This window comes from Rousettus aegyptiacus, unplaced genomic scaffold (genome assembly GCF_014176215.1).
Source record: "Rousettus aegyptiacus isolate mRouAeg1 unplaced genomic scaffold, mRouAeg1.p scaffold_m13_p_9, whole genome shotgun sequence".
NCBI classification, from domain to species: Eukaryota; Metazoa; Chordata; class Mammalia; order Chiroptera; family Pteropodidae; genus Rousettus; species Rousettus aegyptiacus.
The window spans coordinates 38,137,943-38,155,751 of NW_023416312.1; the positions used below are offsets into that span (position 1 = coordinate 38,137,943).

Here is a 17,809-nt window from a genome sequence, read left to right on the forward strand (position 1 = left end):
ATATGATAGGAGGTTAATTTCCAAAATGTAAAAGGAGCTCCTATAACTCAATATCAAAAAACAAATAACTCAATTAAGAATAGGCAAAACCTTGCATAGACAGTTCTGTTATTTCATTAATTTCTTTTTGCCATTTCAATTTTTTCCCTCCTGAGACTTTTCTTATCTCTATATACAGTTTCTGTTGTAACCTCTTTTGATTCATTATTTACTTTTCTTTGTATTTTTGTTTTTGGTTGTGAAATATCTTTCTACTTTACACCATACTTTATTCAACCATTTTCCACTTACCAGTCCTTTAACTCATGTTCTTACTGTGAAATGCATCTTTGTAGTTAAGTCTTTGTCCAGGTTTCTGATTACTTTTTGCTTTTCACGACTTCGGATATAATTTGCCAAAATTTCTCTTCCTTAAAAGTTGTACTAATTTACACATTTAACAAAGGTCTGTTTCTCTTAATAAAATCATGTGTTTTTATGTTTATAGGCTTTGAAATTTCTGAAAACCAGAAGAGGCAGGCTGCAATGACCGTGAGAAAAGTTTCTAAACAAAAAGGTAAAGCTGCTTTACCTTTTACCAACTCTCCCTCTCCCCAGCCCCACTCACTCTTTGTGAGACTAGAAAACCATAGGCTATGTGCTTGCATATTACTAGGCTTATTGCTGAAAGTTCTCCTGGGATGATGAGGACTATCTGGGTCCCAGGTGTCCCTGATGACAGGTGGCAAATGGTCTTAAAGGTTTAAGATTTAGGAGTGAATAGTGTAAAGTAATCTCGTTCAAAGATAGCTCATTTGTTACAGGAGAAAAATAGAACCACTGTTTTTTTTTTTATTTTTAAATGTATGTGTGTGCACGAGAGAGAAAGAGAGAGAGAGAGAGAGAGAGAGAGAGAGAGAGAGAGAGAGAGAGAACTAAACATTACTAACAATTTAGAGACTGGTGGACAATAGTAAATCTTTAGAATTTATTGGTAAGTATAAATAGAGATATTTGCATAACTTTCTTTCATTGGTTTGGAGGCATTTGCCAAATAAAGAATCCCTAATCGTAATGGAGAATAAGAAACTTAACTAGGATAGAAGTTTCAGATATTCATTCTCCCTCTCTGAACCTAAGTACTTACAAAATAAAACTACCTTGAGAATCTATTTCAATATGAAATGAAGCTTTATCTTCTCATTTTCATAAACTAGACAAAATTAAAATGCTTAGCTGAACAAAGGGAAGAAGCTACCCTCTGTTTATTTGAGAGCCTATTCAGTACCAGTCATTTTATATAAGTTCTTTCATTTTATCTTTATGGTACCCTGAAAAGTTAGGCATTATTATCCCCATTTTCCAGATGAGGAAACTGAGGATCTTCTGGGTGAAATGATTGAACCTAAGTCACCTCAACTCTAAGTTCCATGTTTTTTCCTCTCCATGTCGAGGTTCTGCTGAATCTCCATTTTGGAAAAGAATAGTTCACCTTTTTCTCTCATCTCAATTACTGACAATTGCGTCTATTACTGACAGCCACCGTCATTGCCCCCAGGAGTAGGCAATCTTAATGACACCTTACTTTCCCCAGGCCCGCCCTTGTGCTTTCTTGGTGGACTCTCTGGTTCAGAATGAGTCATCCTACAAAATGGTCAAATTCAAGTTGCCTCAAATTCCAGCACCCACATAAAGCACCCTTAATCATTCCCAGCAACACTCCTTTTCACTGAGGATGCTGAGTGCCTATGAATATATGATTTCCAAGTAAGTAGTGTACACAATTAGAGCCCCTCTGGCTAGACATAGCCATCCTTTAACAGTTTATTGCTTTTTGCTCTTGAATGACCCTCACTGGCTCTTTTTCTCATCATGCAAATGTGATTCTTTTTAGATATGGGATTAAAGGTGATCATTCCTAACTTCTTTGGGGTGAAATGTGAGAGATAGTGTTACAAAGCAATATGGAGTTAATGGCAGTAATGATATGATCTGTATGAATAGAAGAGCCCTATTAGAGAATGAAAGAGCCCTAGGAAGCTGGAGAGTCCCCGGGCTACAAAGGGGCTACTGTCCTAGCAGCCTGCCTTTGTCTCCTGGAGACTCTCTCCTCCTGAGCTTCTCTCATTCTGATTTTCTTCGCTGTTCCTGCTACACCATGATGAGGTGGTACTTTTTTACCTCACTCCACGTTCCCGCAAGCCTATCTGATACTGGCTGGTCTTTTCACTGTTCACTCATACCAAGCCTTTATGTCAGGTTCTTTTCCCACCCTGCATAGTCTCAAGGCTATCCCTTTTATGTCCTCTCTCATTTCCCAGTGTCTAAACACTGGTTCACCTGAGCAGCTTTCCACCTTTCACAGTAATCTTAGAGACTTCAAAGAATGACATCTAGTTTCAAAACTCCCAGAATTTCTATAAATCTCTCCCCATATTTCTATCTCTAGTCTTCAAGACTCTCCTAGTCTAGGACAATGGTGACTGATATATTTTGATAATCAAGGGTTCTGCACATGTGGAAGTAGTTGTCAAACTTAGTAATTGATTAGTTATGTCCTGTGCATGGGAAGAGCAAGAAGGGAGTTCTTTCAGATACCCATGAAAACTAGCTTCCTTAACTATTCCAATGACTCCTTCCTGAAAGTGATGAGGATCGTTGTTGTTAAAACTTCTCTAATGCAATGTAATTGGATAGGTAATTATTCCGGTATCCCCTTCCAACCCTATCTGTAATGCCAGGAGACCTTACCAACTCAGTATACTGCTCTGGAGAAGGGGAAGCCTGGCTGGAAGAAAAGCATAGGACAGAGCTTAGTTCCAAGGAAGGCCTTTACATTTTACATTTGCCTTTCACACTGCCTTGGTTTTAAGAATTGATTTACACCATTTTTGGAGTTGGTGGCTAATTCCCGATTCATTAAAGCGTTTAAGTCTGTCATCATAGAGCTTCCTAGGGCCACAAGCACAGTCCCCATCTCCAGAGGCTTTAGGGTCAGCTCAAAATCAAATGAGTACCCAAGAATAATTAAAATAATTTTGAAAAAGAAGAATAAAGATGGAATAATCAGTCTACCCTGATTTCAACACTAGTATATAGCTACAGTAATCAAGACCTACATAAATATACACAATTGATTTTTTGACAAAGATGCTAAAGCAATTCAGTGGAAGAAAGGTAACCTTTTCAACAAATGGTGCTGAAGCAAATGGACTTCCATAGGCCAAAAAGAACCTCAAATTAAATTCATATCCTATAAAATTAACTCAGATCAGATAATAGATTTAAATTTAAAGCTATAAAACTTTAAAATAATAGGAAAAAAATTTTAGGATCTATGGCTAGGCAAAGAAGTTCTTAGACTTGACACCAAAACTTGAACCACAAATTAAAAATTTGATAAAATGCACCTCATCAAAATAGAAAGTGTTGCTTGTGAAAAACCATGTGATGACAACACAAGCTATATATTAGAAAAATATGTGTAAACTACATCTCTGACAAAATACTAGGATATAGAATATGTAAAGAACTCTCAAAACTCAACAGTAAAATCTACCTATTTCAATGAGAAAATAACAAAAGGCAAACAGATATTTCACTGAAGAAGATATATAGATAGCAGTTAAATACATGAAAAGATGTTCAACATCATCGATCATTGGAGATATACAAATTAAAACCACAATAAGATATTACTATATACCGATTAGAAAGGCTAAAATAAAAAACAGTAACAACATCAAATTTTGGCAAGGATGCAGAGAAATTGAGTCATTTGTATCTTGTTTGTGAGAATATAAAATGGTACAGCCACTTTGGGAAATAGCTGGGCAGTTTCTTAAGACATAAAACATACAACTGTCATGTGACCCAGCAATTAATACTCCTAGACATTTACCTCAGAGAAATGAAACTTATTTTCATATAAAAATCTCTAAACAAATGTTCATAGCAGGTCTGTTCATAATAGCTCAAACTGGAAGAACCCACATGTCCTTCAGTGAGAGAGAATTAAGCAAACTATGGTACATTCATACTGTATTACTCATCGGGAGAAAGATATTGGTACATGCAACAACTTGGGTGAATCTCAAAGGAATTACATTATGATGAATGAGAAAATCCAATTGCCAAAGAGTGCATATTGCAGAAATCCATTCATATAATGTTTTGAAATGATATAGTTCAGAAATGGGGAATATTGGTTGCCAGGGGATAATGAGGGAATGGGGACAGGAGAGAAGTGTGTGTGATTACAAAAGAGTAATGATAATGATCTTCGTAATGATAGAAATGTTATATCTCTTGACTATGTCCTATAAGAACAATAATATCCTAGCTGTAATATTGTACTATACTTTCATAAAATGTTACCATCAGAGAAATCGAATAAAAGGTACAAAGCATATCTCTATATTTTCTCTACAACTGCATACAAATCTACAATGATCTCAAAATAAAAAGCTTAATTAAAAATTTTAAATGAGAAGTCTTTAAACTCCCTCCCTAATATCTACATATTGTTTGTTAGCATCCAATACCCTCATATTTCTGACACTATCTTAGAAATCTAGCTTTAGAGGATGTCATCAAAATAGCAAAAGTTTTCTGCTGTCCTTCCCCTAAAGAACAGTGACTTTGACAATCACCCACAGATGAGTGTTTTTGTTTAAGTCCAGGAGTCCAGCAGAGAAGTTCCAGATAACCCTTGGAGAAAAAAAAATCTATGATTAGAGGCATAGAAGAAGCAAATCGGTAAAGAATAGAGGAGATGACTGTTTCTTCAAATGCAAAGACAGTAATGCAAGACTGCAAGGAATGTAAAAAATCAAGGAAGTGTTACATTACTAAAGGAACACAATTTTCCAGAAACTGATCCCAAAAGACATGGAGATCTATGATTTAGACAATAAATAATTCAAAATAGTTGTTTTAAGGAAGTTCAGTGAGCTACAAGAAAACAGAGACAATTCAACAACATCAAGAAAATAAGAAATTCAATAGAGTAGAAACTGTGAAAAAAGAACTGAATAGAAATTATAGAACTGAAGAATGTAGCAAAAGAAACGGGAAAAAAAGTGCAATAGAGAGCATTAGCAGAGGACGTGATCAAGCAGAAAAAAGAATCTGTGCAGTCAAAGACAGGTCATTTGAAATTGTCTGATCAGAGTAGAATAAAGAAAAATAATGAAAAAGAGTAAAATAAACCTATACAAAATATGGGATTAAAAAAAGAGAAACAATCTATAACATGTTGGAGTCCCAGAAGTAGAAGCAGTTGGAGGGAAATGGCAGAAATCATACTTAAAGAAATAATGACTGAGATGTTCCCAATTCTGGGTAGTTATTTAGATATCCAGTTTCATGAAGCTCATTGATCTTTAAACAATTTCAACCAATATCATCTCCAAGATGCATTATAATAGAACTGTCTAAAATCTAAAACAAGGGGAGAATTTTAAAATTAGCAAGAGAAAACATTCTTTTCATACAAGGGAACCCCCATAAGATTATCAACAGATTTATCAGCAGAACCTAGCAGACCAGGAGAAAGTGAGATGGTATCCTCAAAGTGCTGAAAGAAAAAACTGCCAACCAAAAATAATGTGTCCAGGAAAGTTGCCCTTCCTAAATGAAAGAGGCTTTCCCAGAGAGAGGAAGATAGGGAGAGAAGGAGGGAGGGGGAGAGAGTTCATCACCACAAGACTTGTTTTATAAGAAATGCTGAAAATTCTTTTTTTTAATTTTTCTTGTTCAGTAATTCGATATTATTTATATTAGTTTCAGGTATATAGTGTAATAGTTAGACATTTATTTAATTCATGAAGTGATCCCCTGACTACGTACCCATCTAGCACTAAACATGGTTATTACAATGTTAGTGACCATATTTCCTATGCTGTACTTTACAGCCCCATGACTATTTTGCAACTACATGGATGGACCTAGAGGGTATTGTACTAAGTGAAATAAGTTAGACAGAGAAAGTCGAATGATGTATAATTTCATTTACATGTGAAATCTAAAAAAAATAAAATAAACAAAATGAAAACAAACTCATAGATATGGAGAACAAACTGGCAGTTGACAGATGTCAGGGGAATTGGAGGGGTGGGGCTAAGAGAAATGGTGAAGGGGTTAAGAAGTACAAATTGGTAGTTATGAAATAGTCAGGGGATGGAAGGAGTTCTTCAAGCTGAAATGAAAGGCCACTAATTCGTAACGTGAAAATATGATTATAAATACAAGAGTAAAAGTAAGTATATGTCTTAATTCAGAATAATCTAATATGGTGGTGTGCTAATTGTTTAAATATACTATAAACAATAAAGAACAAAGGAATTAAAAATAACTATAGGTACTTTTCTTGTTAATAGATGATAAAAAGTTGAAAACTGTGACATCGAAAACAAATTGTGGTGGGGAAAATTAAGAGGATAGAATGTTTATATGTAGTCAAAGTTAATTTGTTATCAACATAAAATATATTATTGTAAATATAAGATGTTTTATATTAGCCTCATTGTAACCATAAGCAAGTACCTATAGAAGATATACAAAAGAAAAAGAGAGGTGCATCAAAGCATACCACTATGGAAAATCATCAGTTCATACAGGAAGATAACAAGAGAGGAAGAAAGGAACAAAGGAACTTCAAGACAGTCAGAAAATAAAAAGATGGCAAAAGTAATTCCTTACCTGTCAATAATTACTTTAAATGTAAATGGATAAAATTCTCCTATTAACACAATAGAGTGACTGAATGGGTTAAAAAGAACCAAGACACAATTGTATACTGCATATAGAAGTCTCAGTTCATCTTTGAGAATACACATAGCCTTCAAGTAAAGAGATAGAAAAAGATATTCCATACGAGTGGAAATCAAAAGAGAAATAGACAGTAAGTCAAAAAACTCACAAGAGACAAAGAAGATCATTATGTAATGATAAAAATAATTCATCAAAAGGATATAATAATTGTAAATATATATTGGCCCAAAATTGATTGGACCACCTAAGCATATTAAGCAAATTACTAGTAGATCTGAAGGAAGAAACAGACAATGACACAATAATAGTAGGAGATTTTAATACACCACTTTCAGCTATTGCTAAATCACCAAGACAAGAATGATTGAGAATATTGGACTGATAATATATTTAGACCACATGGACCTAACAGACATAAAAGAACATTCTATGCAACAGCAGATTTCACATTTTTCTCAAGCCCATATGCAACATTCTCCAGGAATATCATGTGTTAAGTCACAAAACAAGTCTTAGCAAATTTAAGAAGACAAATTATATCAAACATATTTTCCAACCACAGTGGTATGAGACTTGAAATCAGTAACAGGAGGGAAGCTGGAAAATTCACAAATTTGTGGAAATTAAACAACACACAAATGGCTTATGAGTCAAAGAAGAAATCAAAGGGGAAATAAAAAGAATATCATGAGAGGAATGAAAATGTAAACACAATATACCAAAAGTTGTGGGATACAGGAAAAGTAATTTTAGAAGGAAAGTCTATAGCCATAAATGCCTACACAGAAAAAAAAGTAAGATTTCAAATAAGCAACCTAACTTTATAACAAAGAACAAGAAAAAGAAGGAAAAAAGCCCAAATTTACCAGGAAAAAAAGGAAATAACGATCAGAACAGAAATAAGTAAAATAAGAACCAAAAAACAATAAAGAACATCATGAAATTAAAAGCTGGCTTTTTGAAAAGATAAAGTTGACAAAACTTAGCTGGACTAAAAATGAAGAGAAGACTTAAAATCAGAAATTAAACACAAGGTATTATAAATGATACCACAGAAATAAAAAAAATCATAAGAGAATAATATGAACAACTATACACCAACAAATGAATAAATTGCAAGAAACATACAATGTACCAAAACTGAACCATAAAAAAAATAAAAAATCTGAACATACCAATAACGAGTAAGAAGATTGAAGCAGTCATAAAAAGAAAAAAACATCCCAACACATAAAAGCTCAGGACCAGATGGTTTCATTCTATGAAAGTTCTATAAACATTTAAAGAATATTTAATACCAGTCCTTTTCAAACTATTCCAAAGACATGAAGAGTCTTTGAACATTCCCAAACACATTTTACAAGGCCAGGATTACCCAGATACCAAAGCCAGGTAAAGACACTACAGTACGATACAGGACAATATCCCTGATGAATATAGATGCAAAAATTCTCAACAAAATACTAGCAAACAAAATTTAACAGCACATTAAAATGATCATACACCATCATCAAGTTGTATACATCCCTAGGATGCAAAACCGGTTTGACATATGCAAATTAATAAGTATTATATGCCACATTAATAGAAAAAAAGACAAAAAAAATGATCATCTCAATAGATGCTAAAAAAGCATTTGACAAAATTCAACATTCTTTTATGTTAACTCTCAAAAATTAGGTATAGAAAGAATTTACATCAACATAATAAAGACCATGTATGACAAACCCATGGCTAACATCATACTCAATGCTATTTTTATAAGATGAGGAACAGCAGAATGGTGCCCACTCTCACCACTTCTATTCCACATAGTACTGGATCCTAGGCAGAACAATCAGGCAAGAAAAAGAGGGTAAAAATTACCTGAATCACAGAAGAGAAAGTTAACTTGATTCTCTCTTACCTATGACAAGTTTTTATATATAGAAAATGCTAGAGGTTACCAAAAAAAACTGTTAAATGTAATTAATGAATTTAGTAAGGCTGTAAGATGCAATATCAACATACAAAGTTCAGTAGCATTTTATACAACAACAAACTATCTGAAAAATAAAACAATCCACTTACAATAGTATCAAAAATGATTTAAAAAATACTTAGGATTATATCTAACCAAGGAGGTGAACGATGTGTACACCGAAAACCCTAAAGTACCTGTGAAAAAAAAACTGAAGAAGACACAAAAATGGAAGATATCCTGTGTTCCTTGATTGTAAGAATTAATACTGTTAAAATCTCTACTACCCAAAGCCATCTATAGATTCAGTGCATTTTCTCTCATGTTTCCAATGGCATTTATATTTTATTTATTTATTTTTAAATTAAGTTTATTGAGATAACATTGGATAATACAATTATATAATTTTTAGGTGTACATTATAATTTGACATCTGTATATTCTATTGTATGTTTACCACCCAAAGTCCAGTTTCCTTCAGCTACCATATATTTGATCCCCTTTACCCACTTTGCCCTCCCCTGACCCCCTATATTTGACCCCCTTAACCTCATATACCTCCCCCTCCTCCCCCACCCACTACCCTCTGGTAACCACTAGTCTATAGTCCATGTCCATGAATCTCTGTTTGTTTGTCCTCCTCATTTATTGCTTTTAGGTTTCTATCCCACATATAAGTGATATCATGTGATTTTCAACTTTTTCTGTCTGGTTTATTTTGCTTCGCATGATGATCTCGAGGTCCATCCATGTTGTTGCAAATGACAGTATTTCATCTTTTCTTATGGCTAATATTCCATTGTATATATGTACCATCGCTTCTTTAGCTAGTCATCTACCATAGGACACTTTGGTTGCTTTCATGTCCTGGCCACTATGAATAATGCTGCGCTGAACATTGGTGTGCAAATATCTTTATGGATATGAGTTTTCAAGGCTTTGGGGTAAATGCCCAGTAGAGGGATTACTGGATCATATGGTAGATCAATTCTGAGTTTTCTGAGGAACTTCCATACTGTTTTTCCAATGACATTTTTAACATAAATAGAAAATACAATCCTGAAATTCCTATGAAATCATAAAAGACTTTGAATAGCCAAAGCAATTCTGAGAAAGAAGAAAACTAGAAGCATCACATTTCCTGTCTTCAAATTATATTACAATGCTATAGTATTAAAAACAGTGTGGTATTGGAAAAAAATACAATTACATAGACTAATGGAGGAGAATCTAGAGTGCAGAAATAAACTCATGCATATACAGTCAATTAATATTTGACAAAGGAGCCAATAATACTCAACAGAGGGCAGTCTTTTAAAAATAGTTCTAGAGAAATTGGATAGTCATATGTACAAGAATGAAACAATGCCCCTATTTTACACTGCTCACAAAAATTAACTCAAATGAATTAAAGACTTAAAATAAGACTTGAAACCATCAAATTACTGTAAGAAAATATAGGGAAAATGCTTCTTGACATGAGTCTTCATAATGAATATTTGGATATGAGATATAAAGTACAAGAAATGAAAGCAAAAAATAAACAAGTGGGACTGCATCAATTAAAAACTTCTGTACAGGAAAAATCAGTCTATGGAATAGGATAAGATATTTGAAAACTACAAATCTAATAATGGATTAATATGCAAAATATATAAAGAATTAATATTACCTAATAGCAAAAAATAAAACCAAAAATACACAAATAATTTAGTTGGAAAATAGACAAAATACCTGAATAGACATTTTTTTTCAAAGAGAATACACTACAAGACAATACAGACCAATGATCCTGATAAATAAAGATACAAACATTCTCAGTGACATCCTAGCAAACTAAATTCAATAGCATATTAAAAGGATCACACGCCATTATCAGGTGGGATTTGTCTTTAGGATACAAGGGTGGTTCAACATATGCAAATCAACAAATGTGATACACTACGTGAACAGAACAAAAGATAAAAATCACATGACCATCTCAATAGATGGATGCAGAAAAATCATTTGACAAAATCAACATCTTTCCATGAAAAAATCTCTCAACAAATTGGGTATACAAGGAATGTACCTCAACATAATTAAAGCCTATATGATAAGCCCCTAGCTAATAACATTATACTCAATGGTGAAAGTTTGAAAGTTTTTTTTTTAAGATCAAGAACAAGACAAGGGTGCCAACTTTCACCACTTCTGTTCAACATAGTGCCGGAAGTCCTAGCCAGAGTAATTAGGCAAGAAAAAGAAATTAAAGTCAAAAAGACAGAAGTAAAAATGCTTCTGTTTGCTGATTGCATGATTTTCTATAAAGAGAATTCTACAGACTCTCTCAAGAAGTAAGAATGTTAGGATATTAGTATAACAAAGGAATTCAGTAATGTTTCAAGATAGAAAATCAGTGTACAAAAATTAGACATGTTTCACTAATAACAAACATCTAAAAGATAAATGAAAATACCATTTGCAACAACACGAAATAGAATAAAATACTTGGGAATAAATTTAACCAAGGAGGTTAAAGGTTTGTACAATGAAAGCTATTAGATACTCATGAAAGAAATTGAAGAAGGCACAAATGAATGGACAACAATTTCATGTTAATGCATCATAAGAATTAATATTGTGAAAATGTCCTTACTACTCAACACCATCTATAGATTCAATGAAATCCCTAATTCAAATTCCCTGGTATTTTTCACAGAAGTAGGTAAAACAATTCTAAAATTTGTATAGAACCACAAAAGACCGCAAGTAAGCAAAGCTATCCTGAGAAAAAAGAACAAAGCTGGGAATATCTTATACTTCCCAATTTCAAACTATATTACAAAATTATGGTAATCAAAACAGTGTGGTACTGGCATAAAAACCAACATATAGAGCAATGGAACGGAATTATAAACCCACATTTATAGTCAACTAATATTTGTCAGGACACCACAAACAGTGGGGAAAGGATAGTCTCTTCTATAAATTGAATTGGGAAAATTGAATATTCACATACAAATAATGTATTGAACCTCTATCTTATACCACTCACACAACTTAACTTGAAATGGATTAAAGACTTGGTTGTAAGACCAAATAGCATGAAATTCCTAGAAGAAAACAAAGGGAAAATTTTTGACATTAGTCTTGGCAATGAGTTTTTTAATGCAACATCAAAAAGCACAAGCAACGGGAAACAAAAATGAACAGGTAGGACTACATCAAACTACAAAGCTCTACACAGCAAAAGAAACAGCACAATGAAAAGACAACCTATGGTATAGGAGAAAATATTTGCAAACCATATATCTGATAAGAGTCTAAAATTCAAAGTATATACCAACTCATACAATTCAATAGCAAAAGACAAGTAGTCCAATTAAAATATGGACACAGGACCTAATAGACATTTTTTCAAAGAAGACATACAGATGGGCAACATATATATGAAAATGTGTTCAATACCACTAATCATCAGAGAAATATAAGTCAAAACCACAATGAGATATTTTCTCATGTCTGTTAGAATGGCTATTACCAAAAAGACAAGAGATAACAAGCCCTGGTGAAAATATGGAAAAAAGAGAACCCCTGTACACTGTTGGGGAGAATATAAATTTGTAAGCCACCATGAAAACAGTATGAAACATTCTCAAAAAATTAAAATTAAAACTGCTTTCTGTCTAGCAATCCCACTTCTGAGTATATATAGGAAGGAAAAGAAGTCAGGATCTTGAGGAGCTAGCCACACTCTTATATGTTTCTTGCAATATTATTCACAATAGCCAAGACATGGAAACAACCTATCTGTCTTTCAGTGGATAAATAGATAAAATAAATGTGACACACACACACACACACACACACACACATACATGTATACACACATATATACACAGTGGAATATTATTCAACCATAAAAAGAAGGAAATCCTACCATTTATGGGAGCATAGATGAACTTTGAGGGCATTGTGCTATGTGAAATAAATAAAACATTAAAACACAAATACTATATGATCTCACTTATATTTGGAATCTAAAAAGGCAAACTTATAAAAACAGAAAGTCGATCGGTGGTTGCTAGAGACTGGGGTTAGAAGTGGAATGATGTTGGACAAAGGAGGGCACAAACTTTCAGTTATAAAATGAAGTTCTGGAAATATAATGTATAGTATGGTTAATATACAGTATGGTTAAACGTAGTTAACCATTCTTACTGTATATTTGAGAGTTGCTAGAAGAGTAGTTTTTAAATGTTATTAACACAAAAAGAAGGTAGTTTTGTGAGGTGATGGGTGTACTAACCCACCCTAGTGTGGTAATGATTTCTCAATATATACATGTGTGAAATCATCATATTGTACACCTTAAACATACACAGTGCTGTCAATTATATCTCAATAAAGCAGGAAAACAAAACTAAGAACAAAAACAAAAGAAAGAATATTGCCTTTTATTAAAAAAAAAATTGCTTCTCACTGAAGTGCCAAAGGCTGTTGATAGCTTAATATACGACTCCCAGGGTAATGAGATCAAGTCATCAAAGGCAAATAAAAAAGCTATTATGTTGAAATTTTAGACACTGGCTGGCAGATTAGGAAGGTATGTGGGAGCAGCAGAGAGTTCATCCTTGCATTCTGAATTGTATGCCATATGTCTCAGACTATTCTGTGCTGAATTATACATTGGGATTTTGAACTTTAAGTTTAGGTCCCCTGGTTTCCAGAATTCTCCATTCAAGTAGATTTTGCTTTGATGGTTGTAAGCACTCCTAATGAAAGTTGAGAAGTCATTGAAGCATTTCCTTTGAAAAGTAACAAATATATTCCAAGTCTTCCTTGTTTTCAATGAATCATATATTCTGATGGTGTTTGCTTTCTCCCTCAACTACCAATGCCACTTCCCTGTTAAATACAATTTTATTACTCTCAACCTGGTATAGAACACTGGATCATGTGTACCTTAGCTTTTAGAAAAAAATATTTCCGCATGACCTGCCCTTAAGTCAGTAGTTCTTAACCAGTCTCTTTTGACACTTCCAGGTGTAATGGAGAAGAGAGAAAATGTTGTTTGGCATTAAATGGAGATTGTTCAGTTATTTGCAGATCCCTTGCTTTGTGACCTTAAGTATGACATTTCCATGCAGGTCTTAGTGTCCTTGTCTGTAAAATGGCTCCTGGTAACACTCCAAGTTTCTTAGTGATACTGTGTAGATGGGAAAGTGTGTTGTTGCAGTAATCATATCATTCCAAAATCTGTTAAGGAATGTAATTCTTTCCTTGGGTGATTTTTAGTTCAAGTTCACACTCTCTAAAATAAACTGCCTTGAATTGTCTGCCCAAAGATATCACTAGGTAATTTGAGAAGCCCCTTGCTATTTAACTTATACCCTTTACCTTTGATCTTCTATCTACTCTAGGTGTCAACTCTGCCCGCTCAGTTCCTCCATCCTACCCACCTCCGCAGGACCCGTTAAACCAGGGCCAGTACCTGGTTCCCGATGGTATCGCTCAGTCACAGGTCTTTGAGTTCACCGAACCCAAGCGCAGCCAGTCACCATTCTGGCAAAACTTCAGCAGGTTAACCCCCTTCAAAAAATAATACCTACAGGGAGGCAGATAATTTTAAAATAAAGTAAATAAAATTATATTTATAGATGGACCTTTTTTTGGAGAAGTACTGTTGAAATATACACACACACACATATACACATATATATGTGTGTGTGTATATACACACACACATATATATATGGATGTATACACACATGCAGAGACCCTCAAGTGTACGTACATACACACACACACACACACACACACACACACACACACACCAAAAACATTTTCTGTTGTTTTAGAGAAGTGAAATCTATAGTTGGTAGGAAGAGGAACCAATGACTTCCAAACATGTGATCCCTTGTTAAAAGTTTCTTAAAAGCTTTCTGTTATTCTTACCCTGTCCCTCTCCTCTACTTTCAGAAATTGATATTTCTATTTGTTCTTTTTATTGTTGAGATAATCTCTTTGCTCTCCTGTAAGAGATTTATTGACTTGTCACTATTACCATAGATGTATTTGTATTGTTTTTTATTTCTTTCCTGATGATACTGATGCTAATGATTTTTGAATTTAATTTAATGTGGTGGAGTTTGGGAGTTTGGAATTTTTTTTCTTTTACTTTTCACCAGGTAAAGGGAGGGACCCCTTTTCCTCTCCCTCAGCTGACCATCTGTGAATATTTCTGCAGCCCTGCAGTTGCCCCAAACAGCCTTTTTCCTGCATCTTCTGTCCTCAGTCATGCCAGTCTGGACATGCTCTGTTGTGCCCTGTGACATAACTGCTCAATATTTCTATTGCTTTTACTGTATTTTAGATGTTGTAGAAAGATCAAAATCAAACAGAAGCAAGGGAGTTTCATTGTATAATGATGCTGGAGAGAACTTTTGTTCAGAGAACATTCTGCATTTGGGCTCTTTCTTCTCCTAATACTGGGAGTTCCCACATTGCAGCACTGCTGAGTCATGACAGTTTTGTGTCTGGGATTTACTTTGGGAAAATTATTCTCTTCTTCAAGATGCTTTGGTTATGGTTTTCCTTCTAAGCTTGTCCCTCCCCTAACCTAAAAGATCTGAACTAGAAGCAAAATGGCTGAGACTCTTTCTCCTGTCAGAAGGATTCAACTGCCTCCAGTACCAAGTTGGTTTAAGGTGGGGTTCCCCATGGCAATCAGTTTGAGGGCCTGGTCATTCCTGTTTCAATTTGCAAATTGTTTAGGCAGCATTGATAGGAGTCGATGAAGGGGTCAAGGCAGAGTCTACCTGACCAACATTATCAACTGCCTGTAAATTATTGACCTGTACATGAGCCAATCCTGACAATAACCTTTTAGAGGAAAGAAGAGGGATAGGCATGGAAAGAAACAGTGTTGGCCCAATGTATGTAATGGCAGTTCTTACCATTCAAGTTATGTGAGACTTCCCCCATTGCTAGTAGATTATATGGACAATCTTCCATGGCTCCTTCCTTCCCATATTCCTATCTCCCTTCCTTCTCTTGCTTTTCTGGCACAAGAGGGTGACTGGTATTTAAATAGTTAAAACACTTCTGGCACTTGAAAAAGGCCCCGTTTCCAGCATTCTCCCATCTTAGGACACTTGAAGCAACTGAGGATCCCAGGGGAACTTTTCCCTGTAGTGAAAGGATCTGAGACAGAGATGCTACCCTCAGGCTCAATTTTGACAGGCTTCTCACTTACGCACAACTAACTTCCACCACAAAGAGGCAGGTTTCCTGTGGATGCAGGAGTACTTATTCCTCCTCCTCACATGAACTCTTGTGTGGATAGACCTTGAAAAGCAAGGAGAATGGGGTACAAAGGAGTGAGGATTGGCCCTGCTATGAAGAACCACTCTAGTGAAGAATCTGCAGATTGTGAGTCTGTTCTGGACTCCATGGGAAAGACTTCATCATGAAAGGATCTCAGCGTAGCTGACTTGATTACTGTTCTATGTCTTCTGACACAGACCAGGCCCTGCCAAGCCTGATATTTTTTTTTTCTGTAGGAATCAAATTTCAAGCTGTTTTAGCTTCTTTTCCACCACACCCAAATCAGACTAGTGAGTAAACCAAGGATAAGTTTGAGTTGAGCAGAGGGCTGGGCCTCGGGACTGGTCACCACTGCTCAGCACATGACCCTACTACTTAAGACCCCGTGGCAAGGAACCTGGTACCCAGTGTGTAAGTTAAAATGGTCTCTTGGGCAAACAGAATGTGTTTGAATGACTGTGCAGGCTGCCCTTGAACTTACATCCCTTTTCTACTTGCCATTCCTCCCCACGAGACTTGGCCTTGATATGCTTCTCCAGGGTCTTGGGGCACTCCAAAATGGGGTGCTTAGATAAGTCTCTGGACTTACAATATCTCTTGGCCAAGCTCCTTTGAACCCACACTCCCCTGGGCCTGTGCTCAGAACTCCAGGATCAGGGATATCACCTCTCACCATGGGCCTCTCATCCACCCATCTCTCACCCACCCAACACACTGGCATCACCAGATGCCAATAACTTGTAGAAACAAGAAGAAATCAGTTTGCCCTTGGTTGTAGTGTTCCCCCAGCCTATGGCAACAAATAAGACCAATGGCCAGCGGCTTCAAGGGGAGCCCCATTATCTGGGCTCATGGTCTAAGCTTATTCTGTGTCCTCACAGCAGTGCTGTTCCCCAAGAACTCTGTAAATCTTTATGTCTGCATGGCCCTGAGCTTCTTTTTCCTCAACTCAATGAGTCCTAGATTTGCTCTTCAAAAGGCTTTGCTAGTGTGTTCTATGGGCCCTGCTGTGGGATAGTCCTAACACAGAAACCCAACTCCCCTTTCTCTCTCCCTCTCTCCCCTTCTCTCTACATGTATAGCTCTAATGGATTTATAAGGACAGCAACAAGAGAGTTCTAATAATTCTACTGTAAAGCCAAATAGTGATCTTTTAGTGCTTTGGGGATGGGGTGGGCTGGGGTGGCTGGATGGGCAACAGTGATTTTAATTACCCCTGCTGCTCTGCATTTGCCAGTTTATTATTTTGTTTCTTCTATCTGACTGTTTGACCCTGTCAAACAAGTGTCAAAGTTGTGTGTTTAAAAAACTGTTTAACAACAAAAATATGATGTTGTAATGACACAAAGCCTTATAAAAATATTTATGGAGTTCAATAAAAGAAGTAAAAAGACACCTCCAGGCATAGCTCTTGTGTCATTTTTGTGTGCGTGTATGTGTATACATATGTGTTTTACCAATTGAAAAATAAAGGGAACTTACCTAATGTTGGGGGGAAGCTTACCCTAACCTAGTCTTGGCCTGCAAGCCCTACTGTACCATTGCCAGATTCTCCTTGGGCTGTGACCTTCCATTTTATATCTCGAAGAGCTGGTCACAAAAATCAAGTTTGATCCTGTAATCAAGGTCATTTCAAGCTTCTTTATGGTTGGCATTGTCCTTTAGGTCACCTCGCTCTTTGACCAAACTTGAAAGCCCGTTCCTGACATTCCCCCTTTTCTTTACAGCTACAAGTTCAATAACTGCCCTGGGCACTCATGGAAACATAAAGGCTGTTTTTTGGAC

At 35.5% G+C, this 17,809-nt stretch overlaps 1 protein-coding gene across 10 annotated transcripts in view; it reads left to right on the forward strand.

The window, feature by feature from the left end:
- Positions 1-17,439, forward strand: part of ARHGEF9 (Cdc42 guanine nucleotide exchange factor 9) — a 171,189-nt gene extending 153,750 nt beyond the window's left edge. For 8 of the 10 annotated variants that reach the window (XM_036226739.1, XM_016122604.1, XM_016122607.1 and 5 more), the window contains 2 exons: positions 488-556; positions 14,119-14,338. In XM_036226739.1, the coding sequence (XP_036082632.1) occupies positions 488-556; positions 14,119-14,300 (251 nt within the window). In that variant the 3' untranslated portion in view covers positions 14,301-14,338. Of the gene's footprint in view, positions 1-487; positions 557-14,118; positions 14,405-14,886 lie in introns of those variants that run through there. The other 2 variants (XM_016122605.2, XM_036226737.1) reach the window with 2 other exon arrangements.
- The last annotated feature ends 370 nt before the right edge of the window (positions 17,440-17,809 follow it).